We start from the raw sequence: 13,115 nt of genomic DNA on the forward strand, positions 1-13,115 counted from the left end.
CAATCTGAAATGCTCCTCATGGATAAATTTCCCTTTTCTCGTTTAGGGTTATCAACATTTCAGGTTTCTATTTTGATTCAATTAGAAATGACAATATTCAACTATATATATTGTATATACTGTATATGTACAATAAATACTGTTCATGAACAAAGTAAAAATTAGAATACAATCAAAATGTAAATACTTTTGACTTCAGGGCGAACACTGGAGAAAACCCTTCCACTGGGAGAACATGCAAACTCCACCTTGCAGCCTCAATGATATTCTGAGTGTTTGGAGATCCATATGCATGCATGTGAACGTTGAAGGCCAATGTTGTTACAGACATTATCGTGTTGGAAAGAATTGGGGAGGAGTTGGCGACAAATGATTTTAATAACGTGACAAGCCACATCTATTTCTGCCAAAAGATCAAAAATAACTAGACGTAGGCAAAGATGCAGCTCACGAGTACAACCGGTGAAAGAAAAACTCAATTAAATGCTGAAATCTACTTTAATATACAGTTTTAGTGTTTGAGCTTGTGTTTTAAGCAATTAATCTAATTGATATAAAAGATGGTTGATGTTTTCAACAGAAAATGTGATTGTCGTTCCCATTTAGCCGTGTTTTCATGTGATGAACTCAAAATACTCACGTTAGTACTCTGGTTGCTTGTTTCGAGAGTTTAACCTCAGTGTGCTCATAACAAGTCAATAATAGCTTTAAATCTGGGAATAACTGAGCTCAATGCAAGTAAGAGCTCTAGTTAGACTTGTATGTTTTTTACAATAATTATGATGAATTCATTAAAAAGAACACTGGTGATATACAGTTGCATCTGAAACAATTTGAATATAATATAAATTGAAATTACACATTAAAAGGTTCCATATATTTTGGATTTCTGACCCATAAATTGATATATTTCAAGTCTTTATTCTTTCTTTAATAGATTTAGGTTAAACATCATTAAAGTTTTGTATTTAGGTTATTTGTGGGGGGGTTTTCCCCACAAATGTTTGAAGCTTTTTAGGTTATTTAATGTGAGTGTAGAAAGAACTGACAGAACAATACATTTTTCAAAAATGTATTTTTTGAGATGCAACTGTACGAGTGACCTTCTTGGTCTCCACAATGTAAAAAGATAATCAAATAAAGCCAGTGTCACAAGAATTAAATGTATTCCTGGATTGAGTGGATTCCAGCAGGAAAAACAAACAAACCCACATTTCAAGCAAATGAACTCAAAACATTTCATCTCACTCTCCTCTCTCTAGACCACAGATTTATTTGAAATGATTGAAAAGATGCAGGTAAGACGATGCATCGATCGTTTTTTTTTTTTTTTTTTTTTTTTTACTATTGTCTCGACTCGCTCAAGCTGTGCTCACTAAGCAACTAACCAGTCAGTGTGGCTCTTCCTTTAATCCTGCAGCACTTTGGCCCTCTCCTCCACCACAGCACTCATTATCTTTCCGCAACACGAGAAGGATATTGAGTCGTGTGGCTTCAGTGGACAGTTGTCGGAGCACTGAGTGCTTTTTTTTTTTTGTGTGTGTCCTCTCAGTGTCTCTGTTAACATTCTGGTTGAAGCGCCGGCTGACGGCATTGTACGCTTATTATCTCACCTCAAAGCTATCTCCTGCTTTCCAAAGGCTTTTGGAAGGAAGTTTAATTTAATCATTCAATCTCACACATAATAATCCATTAATTTTAAACATGAAGCTTATCAGAATCTGTCATGTTTTTTTATGCATGTGTGGTAGAAGATTTGTGCATCAATGATGAAGAACGTGTTACTCGTCCTTCAGAATAAAAAAATAAAAACAGCAAATGAACTGCTCTCAGTCGCCTCTATATATTCCCGGCCTGGCAGTGTAGTTTAGCACAACTTGTATATCTTGCCAAACCAATATTCTTCTTTTGCTATGATGTGTCTGCCGTACAGTCACACGTTGTATCTCTGTGATGAATCGTCTTTCTCGGTTGCAGGGCGCCAGCGCGCCGCACTGATTTAGTATCGCCGCATCTCTTTATCTGCATCGATCCTCCTCACTCTCTCCCGCGCACGCATCCACGCCTCAGGTGCGGCGGGTGTTTCACTTCGCAGTGTCACGTAGCTTTTGAATAATACACCACTCGCCGCCGGTCCACAGACTCCCAAATGCCTCCTTTTAGCATCTGTGATTGTCTTTCAGCGTCTCCTCCCTGTGAACGTAACATATCTCCTTTTGTGTTTTTCCATCTGTCCCTCTTTGACTTTGCTCCGTTGCCTGCTGCATATCTCTCGGGAAAACTGCCGTTATGTAATGAGTCTGATGAATTCTCTCTTTTTTTTTTTTTTTTTTAGTAAGCAGTTTGTTTTGTTGTTTATGTTGTGATATCTTCACAACACTAGATAGATAGAATGATTTCCTTGTCTGGATTTAGACATTTATGTCTACATTTCTTTTGTCTGTGCTCTCTCTCTCTCTCTCTCTCTCTCTCTCTCTCTCTCTCTCTCTCTCTCGCTTTCTCTCTCTCTCTCATCCTACACTTTCTTCGATCAGGGCAACAGGATGGACGAGCAGCGATGCACGTTGCCTCCACCACTCAAGGTACAGCTCTTAATGGGAAGATTTAAATGTATTCACTTCTACACACAAGTTTTTTTCACGTATACGTATTGCAGGGAATTGTACATCCATTGATGCACGGCTTTAAATAAAATATCTGGATTGGAAACGGTCAATAAGCCAAATAAAGGAAAGCGTTGATCGAGATGTACATTGATAACTGACTCCTATGTCATTGCTAAGCAGATTTCCATTGCATAACGGTTATGCAAGTACTCTGAAACGGCGTCCTCTGGGATTATAGAGTTGGGCATTGTGGTTATTTTTATTCTTTGATGAGAAAACAAAACAGTTTTCTCTCGTTTCTTTTTTCAGACCGAGGAGGACTATATTCCTTATCCAAGTGTCCACGAGGTAGAAGCAGCACTTTTCTTCTTCTTCTCCTTTTTTACATTGTTGTCTGATGTCAAGAAAGATCACGCATAAACATTTCCTCTTCTACTTTCTGAAAAATACAAGGTGCTGGGGAGAAGAAGCCCATTTCCTCTCATACTCCTGCCGCAGTTTGGGGGTTTCTGGATCGAGGGCACAAACCATGAGCTGACCGACACGGTGGACACGGAGCAGCTCCGACCCCTTTCCCCAAACACCCGCACCAAGCTGGAATGTAACACAACTGCAATGCTCTTTCGGAAACACTTCCTGGGAAAGGTTCGCCACTTCGTGCACTCATTCATGGATTCCTTCCTTTGCGCCATACATTATTGTTGTGTTTGACAAACACAAAAGTGGAAGATCACCCTTCATGAAGACACAGGTGTCACTGAAATAGTTGCTTTTATTCTTGCGTATTGAAGTGAGTCATAGCCTCCGTCGGTTCCAGGGATTATTTGGGAAAAACTCAAGCAAAGCTGTATTAATACAAACATTTAGAGTTGTTCTATGAGGCAATCGATCCTATTAATGTCTTAACATATGCGACAATCTAATAAACAGGCTCATTTCTTTACGTTTCCTAATGAAACATTTTCCAGCAGCCTCTTCCATGCTCTAGTTAATTTCCCTCCTCCACTAAGTGATATGAACTCTCTAGAGTGTATATTTTAATTATTATTTAATGAATTCACAAGAGTGTTTTCTAAAACCATTATTTTGTTGAAATGACTAATAAACAACCCCTCAAATGATAATTGTAGTTGCTTTGTATATTTTTCAATTAATGTTTTTTCTGGCTTATTGTTCATAGCAACATAAGGACACTTTACTCAGAATAATAGTAGTGATCAGTCACACGCACGTGCATATATCTCACAATCAATTTGGCTTCTCTGCTCATTATAGTAATGGAATGACTCAGAAATAAGCAAATCCCAGCAGAGTAACCCCATTAACAGGAACCAGCCTCACAATTTGGCACCGCATATGCTTTTGCTAATGATGATGCATTAGTCTTTGCCACCTGTTCATGCACGCGCATAATTTGAACAAATCGGCAGTTAGCGGGAAAAGCCGCGGGAAAAGGTTACTCTGATTGGATCGGTATTGGCTGCGGCACATTTACATGTGTCGGGTGCACGTGTGTGTGCCTGTTTATGACAGACACTAATGGCGCTCTCCCTCCCCTGTGCCCCCAGGAACACTTTAATTACTATTCCGTCGACGGTGCCCTCGGACACCTGGTGTTCTCCCTAAAGTATGACGTGATCGGTGACCAGGAACACCTCCGCCTAATGCTCAGGTACTGTTCGTCACGTCCACACCATTCAGCGTAATCGGCATTAGCATTTGAAGTCATGGATCTGTTCGCCGAGACAGAGTGTCACATTGTTCGTGATCAGAAGAGACAGATGGGGAGAAATCAATGTTGTTGTTTTTTTTTTTTTATGTTCCTGAAATAACCAGTATTGACTGGATAAACACACACACTCCCTGAGTGTTGTCGGAAGAGTCGTAAAGCTATAGAGAGTGTCAACAGCACTGTCATTTCCACAGCAGAGTAACAGATGGACTATTTAGGCCAGTGAGTGGGAGGGGACGGATGGACGGATGGATGGATGGATGGATGGGTGGAGGGAGGGAGAGAGAGAGAGAGAGAGAGAGGGGGATGCAAAGAGAGTCATGAGTGGGGAAGTTTGTGCATGGTCCATATCGGATCATCTCTCCCTCTCTCTCTCTCTCTCTCTCTCTTTTTTTTTTAATCAGATAAGTTCTGTTATGTCCATACTATGAAAGCACATTCACACTGTTTCACGTCTTCACCAGGACCAAGCTGAAAACCTACCATGATGTGATTCCCATTTCCTGTCTGACAGAGTTTCCAAATGTGGTCCAAATGGCCAAGGTGAGGGAAATGAAAGTTACAAAGCCAAGAATGTTCAGGAAGTTTTTATGCACGCTGACATTCTTCACCTTTTTTTTTTTTTTATGTCTTTTTAAATTCCAGCTCGTCTGTGAAGAGGTCAATGTGGACCGCTTTTTCCCCGTCCTTTATCCCAAAGTGAGTTCTGACTTGTGTTGTTGCAGCGCCTGAGTGTTCTGAGTGTTATTTCAAAGAAAGTGGTCACGGTTATTCAAAACTGCTGTAAAAATCTACACCAAAAATCAGTGTTCAGGAAGGCGCCTGATTGGTGGTTTTATTCACGTGCCGAGCAGCCGCACGTCTGCTGACCTGACACGTGACGCTGAGCGGTTTTCCCTCTGTTTATCGAACAAATTTTACAAATGCAATATTGAACTCCTTGAAAGTTGGGCCACATGTTCCCTCGCAGTGGATTAGGTTCTCCAAGTCAAGATCAGCATGATCGTCTGTTTGCTCAATTTATGGGAATCCATTACTTCGCTAACAACATTATGAACATTGTACTCAATTCATCGACTATCATATGATGTGACACTGGGCAGATAGAAACAGCAGCTGTATATTTGCCGGCTGTTAGATGCATGTCATACGTGACGAGGCGATCGTGGTTTTAAAATTCTGTAACAGCGTTTTCACTTGATTCCGTGACAAGCGTTTTAGGAAGCAGCTGAAGACCTGTTTATTTATGGAGGCTCATGGGTAGACATGGACTTTTATTATTCCATTTCTGAATCTATGTGTCATCTACTTGCATTTTAAATCATAAAGTCCTTCTTGGCGGTTTTACAGTAATTCTTTGTGACTCACTTAGCGATTTTAAGTTAATCTGTTTAAAGGGCGAAAGACGTGAATTTAGAGTAGCAGGACAGCAAATAGAGTTATGAATGCAGGGTGTACAATCATCATCATCATTATCATCATCATCATCATTACATCTTTGAATATAGAGATTTTTCTAAAAAGAACAACAACAAAGCAACAATGAAACCAGCAGCATGTCGGAGCAAAAGTAAAAAAGATCAAAATAAAGCAAGACCAAATAACAAGAATTAACATTAAGCAATTAAGTTAAGATGTTAGAAAAACTAAATAAAAAGCAGCATGGAATAATAATAATAATCATAATAAGTATAAACAAATAGGACACCACATCACTGGAACCCTGCTGTCTATGGATTGAAGGGATAAACCCCGGACCGGTCGCCCGTCCTGCTTGACGCATTCATTCAGTTTAGGCTTACGAACGACCCTGAAATGCATGTTATGGGACTGTGGAAGGAAATCAGCGCACCAAGAGAAGATTTTCACACTTGCACAGGGAGAACATGGCCACTGATACAATTACAACATCAATGAAATGCAATTCTGTAACAGTGGTAAACAGTAACTTTATTCAGACGAGGAGACGACAAATAACAGTATTTCTTTCCTCTTTTTTTTTTCAGGCTTCAAGACTTATTGTGACCTTTGATGAACATGTAATAAGCAACAATTTTAAGTTTGGCGTCGTCTATCAGAAGTTTGGACAGGTGAGCCACAAAGTCTGGTGATGTGTGACAGGGAGCATGAACCCTTTATATTCAAAGACGAGCGTGTGCCATACATTGTAATTTCTGATTTTCTCAAGTAAGCTGATTATGCGCAGCCATTTTCCGTCTTAATTACGGCTTTCGTTCAAGCTCGGTCATTGTGGCTGTCTTTAGCACACCCTCTCATTTTCTGAGGCAATCACGGCTCTTTTGTTTACTACATGAGGTAGAGGGTCCGTTGTTTGCTTTTCCGAAGGCACTTGTACCTTCAAATCACCATGTTTCGATGAGCACCTACACAAATGTAAATACATTGTTAAATACGCGGCAAATGACCCATGAGGCCATCTCACAAAAAACAGTGCAGACCATCCGCTGTCCTTTCAGCACGTTTTGTATTCAGGAGGAGAGCCATGCGCAGAAAGGCATGATGATTAAGGAGGCATCGCGCATGAGGGCAACAGATCATAAATACAATGAGCAACGGGACCATTGTTTTCCTGTGTTTGTTTTTCAGCAGGCTTTTGTGCTCGCATTGCCGCTCCAGTCGAGGACAATAGATAATCAACTGTCCGTCATAAGTACTTAAATCACAAGCTTTCCTGAAGCCCCATCTCTAAATTTCACGTTACACCTACTTACCTACTTCTGCAAATGATGGAAGCGAGGTTGGTCGTCTCAAATGCAAATGCGGTATATTTTAATGAGCGTGCATAAAACACACTCTCTTGCTTTTAGTTATCGACCCGGATGGTCTGCCGCTGCAAAAAAAACCAATCCCACACCTCGTCTGATATTGGAGACACTCTCGTATATAAATTATTCTATTTTAATTACTTTTCACTTTTACTCTCGAAAAATGTCGTCAGTCGTTCTATATTTCTTATAATGAAATGTTGTGTGTTATTATTTATTATTTATGACACATATAGGCCATTGAGTTTTCATACTGGGATTTTTTTTTTTTTTTTTTTTAACTGGTTGCAGACTTCAGAGGAAGAGCTTTTTGGCAACAGTGAAGAGAGTCCTGCCTTTGTAGAATTTCTGGAGTTTCTAGGAGAGAAAATTGAACTGCATAACTTTAAAGGGTAAGAGCCTACCAGCAGTTGGAAAAAGCACTAAAAATATTCTGCCATACATTTTATAGCATGATGCCAACTGCAATTTACATCACGTCGGGCTAGCTACGGGAATGATGGTCATGCTACTGCTGCAGTGATGGAGAATATCCTGTTAGACATGGCTGTATGTGCTTGCCGGCAGTTTCCGCGGAGGGTTAGACGTGACTCACGGGCAAACAGGCACAGAATCTGTCTACTGCAACTACCGCAACAAAGAGGTCATGTTCCACGTGTCCACGAAGCTGCCTTACACAGAAGGGGACACCCAGCAGGTACTGTAATACAATACCTATCCAACATGCCTTATTATGATTCATAGGGAGCAGTCAGACAGGTTCTCTCTGGTTATTATAGTGCCACGTTTCTTTTCTGGGTTGTGTCAGTGGATTGCTGGATGTACTAGCAAAAGTAAACAGAAAGGAAGAAGAAGAAAAAAAGCACTGGTAGTAAATACATACCACTTCATATTTGTGCCGTAGCTTTTGCATGTGTGAGCATCACGCCTCAGCTGTAGTGATCTAAAGCTCAGATGCAGGAGCTGCTTTGACTCCCTTGTCTCACATATTCATGCAAACATTGTTTGATAGGGAGAAGCTCACACACCATGTGCTGTCATGTTTTGCACAAACACAGATGAGACGTGTCTATATGTTCATTGCCCCCCCCCAAAAAAAAAGCCTGGAGTGGGTTTCATATGGGCTGTTTTCACTGAACAATGGCTTTGAGGCTGCGGCGAGGGAGAGCAGCACTCCCTGGTGGTGTTTTACTGATACACATGATTTATCTATGTTGCTGCCAGCACCATGTTGGAGCTGCTGTTAAAGGAGTACTGGGTGATTTCTAATTTAGACTAAGCTTCATCAGCAATTTGCAGAAAGCACAACAATAAGTCTCTTTTATTGCCTGCCCCACCACCACCACCCCCAATTCCACTGGGCATTGAAAATATAGAATAATAATGTGGCTTTCTGAAACTAGTAGATAATTAAGGACAGTAATACTTTTCATCCGGCACTTGGCACCAGTCTTCTTTCATTCTGCCATTACTGTTAAGTAAAAAAATAAATAAAGCAGACCATGTTTCATCCGAGAATAAAGTTAACACTGTGGGACTGTTGCAGTTGCAGAGGAAAAGGCACATAGGGAATGACATTGTGGCCATCGTATTCCAAGAAGAAAACACTCCGTTTGTGCCCGACATGATCGCCTCCAACTTTCTCCACGCCTACGTTGTCGTCCAAGTGGTCAACCCCTGCTCTGATGATGTTCTCTACAAGGTAACCGGCATTCTCTGCCCTCTTGTTTCACATCGTGGACTGACTGCAAAAACAAATCAAAAAACAGTAGTGAGTGGTAGCAGAGTACCCCCAAAAAATGGGACTGTGACCACATGGTTGGAGTATGTGTGCTTCTATGTGACGTGGGTGTTGGAGTCAGGTGGAGGCTTTTTACCCCCCCCAATATGATTTTTTTTTTTCGCTTTTGTTATTTTTGACAAAATAATAAAGATAAATAAGTGGGGGGTAAATGTGTTCATCGAAATGCGTTGGAAGCTTAACGGAAACGTATCAGGATGGTTAAAATAAGATTTACAGCAACAACAAGCCTCTAATTAGACGAGTTCTTGCATTTTTTTTTTTTTTAATGTTTATTGATTTTTACCAGCTGTGAGTGGTGGTGGTGGGTGGGACTGTGGCGTATTCCCACACTTTGAGAACCACATAATTTAAAGCTTAGAACCCATCTACATTCCATTTTTTATGTGATAAATGATGGTTCCCTCAGCGAATTTCCTCCCTCCTTCAGGGATGTCTTGTATGCTTAATATAATTGAGTCATTGAGTAGGACGTGATTGTGTAGAAGAGAAGTAATCAGATTTATAATGTTTTCTGAGCGTTGTGGAAGAGGACATCATGCTTCAGGTCATATAGTGTTGAGTGTTCTGCACCCATGACTACAGATCCTACTTAAGCTTTGTACGTTCAAGACCAACAACAATAATTCATCTCACTCTAATTTTGTAGGTTTCAGTAACTGCACGTGATGACGTACCGTTCTTCGGCCCGGCCCTCCCAAATCCTGCTATCTTTAGAAAAGTAAGAAAAAGAAGCATTGTTTGGGGGTCCTGAACGTCTGCATTGTCAAATCAACGTATGTCCTCTGCTTTGGATATCTTTGAGTTTTCACAATGATGCCTTTTCTCTATTCCAGGGCCCTGAATTCCATGAATTCCTTTTTACTAAGCTAATAAATGCCGAGTACGCCTGCTACAAAGCTGAGAAATTTGCCAAATTGGAGGTGAATTGTTGAACCCCTTTTGAAATATTCGTATTATTTTGCATGTCAGACGTGAGAAATAAGAATAGAAATAATCCCCCGAGGTTTGTTTTAATTCCTCATTTCCCTGGTTAGGAGCGAACGAGGTCGGCCTTGTTGGAGACGCTTTATGAGGAGCTCCACGTGAACAGCCAGGCCATCATGGGCGTCGGAGGAGAAGATGACAAACTGGAGAATGGGAGCGCTGGAGGAGGGGGCTTCTTTGAGTCCTTCAAGGTAACTGGAGAGGTAGAAGATGAGGCCCGGGTTTTATACGAACAGCTTTTCTTCCTGAACTTAAAGAAAAGTTTCGAGAAGGTGGATAATCAGAGGATTTATGTTGGGAAAAAAAAACTCATTAGAAATTGTACTTATACCTGCACAACTTAAAAACTAGAGAAATGAAGAGGTGGCCAACCTGGTGCACAGCCGGGCAGTTTTAGAATTTTTCAGACAGAAAATAAAATCGATTTTACTTTTTACCAGCCAGTAATTGGGTTGAGTGTGGAGTAATGAAATACAATTCATTTGCCTAATTAGTAAGTTAGAAGGAATGTTTTTTTGTTGTTGTGTTGCAGTCAGCTTCTTGTTATACAGATATTTTGTAAAACCAAACCAATCCAGTGCTGGAAATACCTTTATAAACATAAAGACATGTTTGAGTCCCAGCAAGAACTTTAATAATTAAATTAGATTTTCACGATAGCGATACTACTTTAGTTGTAACTGCAAAAAATTGTTACACAAGTGATGAAAGTTTACTTTCTTTTTTTTTTTTTTTTTACCTCCTGGCAGATGTTTCTTATGTGGATGTTAAACAATTGACTTCTCTCTGGCAGTATTTCTGGATTATTCTTGCATAGATATACAAGCTGGGCTGTAAAAGCTTTATCAGTTGATCTGCATTAATCTGAATGAAGAGAAGCTCTGCTGATCTGTGCTGTTTGTACTGAATGCTCTTTGCTTACCAGCTTTTCTTTTCTTGTTCCTTTTAGTCGTTTACTGATGCTGCGCTTTCTGCATGCTCCGGTGTTTTTTGTTTTTTTTGTTGAGGTTTTTTTTTTTGGTTTAATCTGTCTTTGTATGCTATAATGTCAGAGGGAATGGATAGAGTTCTACCATTGCTGTCAGATACCCTGTCTCTCTCTCTCTTTTTCTCTCTGTCTCTCTCTCTCTCTCTCTCTCTCTCTCTCCACTTTGCTCCATGCTGGCAAAGTGGTGCTCTGGGCTTTAAACTTCTTCTGGCTTTAAACTCACTCTGGTCGGACATGTAGAGGCCATTTGGCCTTCCTCCGTCCCCTATCCTCTCCGCTTACCACCTACCAAACAAGATGAGTCATCTGACCCCCCCCCCCCCTGCAGGCACTACAGCTTCACAGTCTTCCTTGTTGCTTCCATGTCTGTCAGGATTAGCATTAGGCCAGTGCTCTCTGCCCGTAGTGGCCAGTGTTCAGGGACAGCCCCGAGGCTCCTCTCGGCCTGTAATGCCATACACCGATGCAAGGGGGTGGGGTGGGGTGGGAGGGGTCACCGGGGTCAGCGCCATCTGAATGTATGTCCTCCTCCTCGTCTCTCTCCGTAGCGAGTGATCCGCAGCAGGAGCCAGTCTATGGATGCCATGGGTCTTACTTTCAAGAAGCCGCACACATTCTCCACTAGCCTGAGCGGCACCTTTAACCACAACCCCGCAGAGAGCCCCAAATTCCCAGGGATAGTAAGTACAGTCCCACACGTCCTGGTATCGCGTGAGGTGAGCCTCGCTGCTTCTGCCCTCCCGCAGCAGCTACTACTAGACTTCCTGCCCCGCCCCCCTTCTCCTTCACCTGCCTGCTGCACTAACGTCTCACGGGAAATAAAAATGGCGGCACGCTCAGACGAGGGAAGCGTCCCTGTCTGGGTTTTTAAACTCGAGTCTCACGTTGTGATGGTTACACATTGCCTTGCCACAAGATGAAGTTACTGGACACTCGAAGACGTGTGCCGGTCATTAAAGCAGCTTCTCTTACTCGTATCCACGCTATTTACGTCCCGATGCATCTGCACAGTTCAAGAGTGCCCACTTCAGTTCTCATGTGGGTCAAGCTTTCTTTGAGTGAATGTGTGAACGTGTGTACATGTGCATGGTTTGGTCAAGCTTGTGGTCTTTAGTTCGGAACCATTGTGTTGTTTTGATTTTAATTGTTATTACATAGCAAGTGAAAAACCTTGTAACCTCATGTTTACATTCTATAATATGGACTCTAAATTATTGCAGAAAGTTGATCGATGCAAAGTCATTTTGATTTATTAAATTATTAATAAACCCATGGGCCCAGATAATTTGCAGTTACAAGGTCTTCACTTACCAATAGTGCATATAATTGTTTGTCGGTTTTATCCAACGTATGTTTTATTTGAATGTTTTCAGATTTTGTTAAAAAGATACAATGCCACTGAATTTTACTTCCCCTTTTGTTCTGCATTCGACAATTGTTTTTGTTTTGTTTTTTTCAGCCTCAAATACACTGAAAACGGACACATGGGGGGAAAAAAATGCTTTCACAACTGATATTGACCAACGTGTTTTATTAACGAGTACAGCGGCTCCTTGCTCTTTTGCCAGTAACCCTGCCTTGACTTGATTGCAGATGTATAACATGCTTTATGTCCTCCTCCTCTACCGTTTTGACCTACTCCTCACTCTCTTCCTCACAGGCGTAGGACTCACACGGCTGGTTTACCATTACTCTCTCCCATTCAGCTGCCATTGTTGCCTCCATGGAGCCAAAATGTCTTGGATTATTAACCCATGCTTTGTATTTTGTTTAAAACAACACGACTTACCGCATGGAGTCTCATATATATATATATTTATATATTTGTATCTCATGTTTTTTCTTCCCTCCCTTTCCCCACCCCTCTTGTCTTTGTCGTGTCATGTCATAACCACTCTCACCATCCACTTTTTTCTGTCTCTCCCTCTCTCCCTCCCTCCCTCCCTCCCTCTCTCATCCATCATCTCCTCCCGTGTGGCTCAGTCATTGCTTGTCCCAGGCAAAAGCCCCAGTAAATATGGACGCCGAGGCAGTGCCATAGGGATAGGAACAGTAGAAGAGGTTCATGTCTAATTCTAACTACTCTCTTAACTCCTCGCTTTCTCGTCTTTCTTTTCATTTTTTTTTTTTTGTCTGCATGGTTCTTCTGCATCACATAGCCAAAAGTATTTCTAAACACAGTTCAGTACACAGTAAACTAATACCTATTCAGTAC

At 41.2% G+C, this 13,115-nt stretch overlaps 1 protein-coding gene across 1 annotated transcript in view; it reads left to right on the forward strand.

The window, feature by feature from the left end:
- Nucleotides 1–13,115, forward strand: part of LOC308130561 (rap1 GTPase-activating protein 1-like) — a gene marked incomplete at both ends in the record, with an annotated part of 47,470 nt that overhangs the window by 30,475 nt on the left and 3,880 nt on the right. Inside the window, 16 exons of the mRNA XM_080496964.1 lie at nucleotides 1,263–1,298; nucleotides 2,535–2,582; nucleotides 2,916–2,954; nucleotides 3,060–3,251; nucleotides 4,175–4,278; nucleotides 4,803–4,881; nucleotides 4,984–5,037; nucleotides 6,345–6,428; nucleotides 7,416–7,516; nucleotides 7,692–7,821; nucleotides 8,671–8,826; nucleotides 9,575–9,646; nucleotides 9,762–9,848; nucleotides 9,963–10,103; nucleotides 11,449–11,580; nucleotides 12,884–12,961. Coding sequence (XP_080353090.1) covers nucleotides 1,263–1,298; nucleotides 2,535–2,582; nucleotides 2,916–2,954; nucleotides 3,060–3,251; nucleotides 4,175–4,278; nucleotides 4,803–4,881; nucleotides 4,984–5,037; nucleotides 6,345–6,428; nucleotides 7,416–7,516; nucleotides 7,692–7,821; nucleotides 8,671–8,826; nucleotides 9,575–9,646; nucleotides 9,762–9,848; nucleotides 9,963–10,103; nucleotides 11,449–11,580; nucleotides 12,884–12,961 — 1,533 coding nt within the window. The remainder of the gene's footprint in view (nucleotides 1–1,262; nucleotides 1,299–2,534; nucleotides 2,583–2,915; nucleotides 2,955–3,059; nucleotides 3,252–4,174; nucleotides 4,279–4,802; nucleotides 4,882–4,983; nucleotides 5,038–6,344; nucleotides 6,429–7,415; nucleotides 7,517–7,691; nucleotides 7,822–8,670; nucleotides 8,827–9,574; nucleotides 9,647–9,761; nucleotides 9,849–9,962; nucleotides 10,104–11,448; nucleotides 11,581–12,883; nucleotides 12,962–13,115) is intronic.

This window comes from Blennius ocellaris (assembly GCF_963422515.1).
Source record: "Blennius ocellaris genome assembly, chromosome: 5".
NCBI lineage: Eukaryota > Metazoa > Chordata > Actinopteri > Blenniiformes > Blenniidae > Blennius > Blennius ocellaris.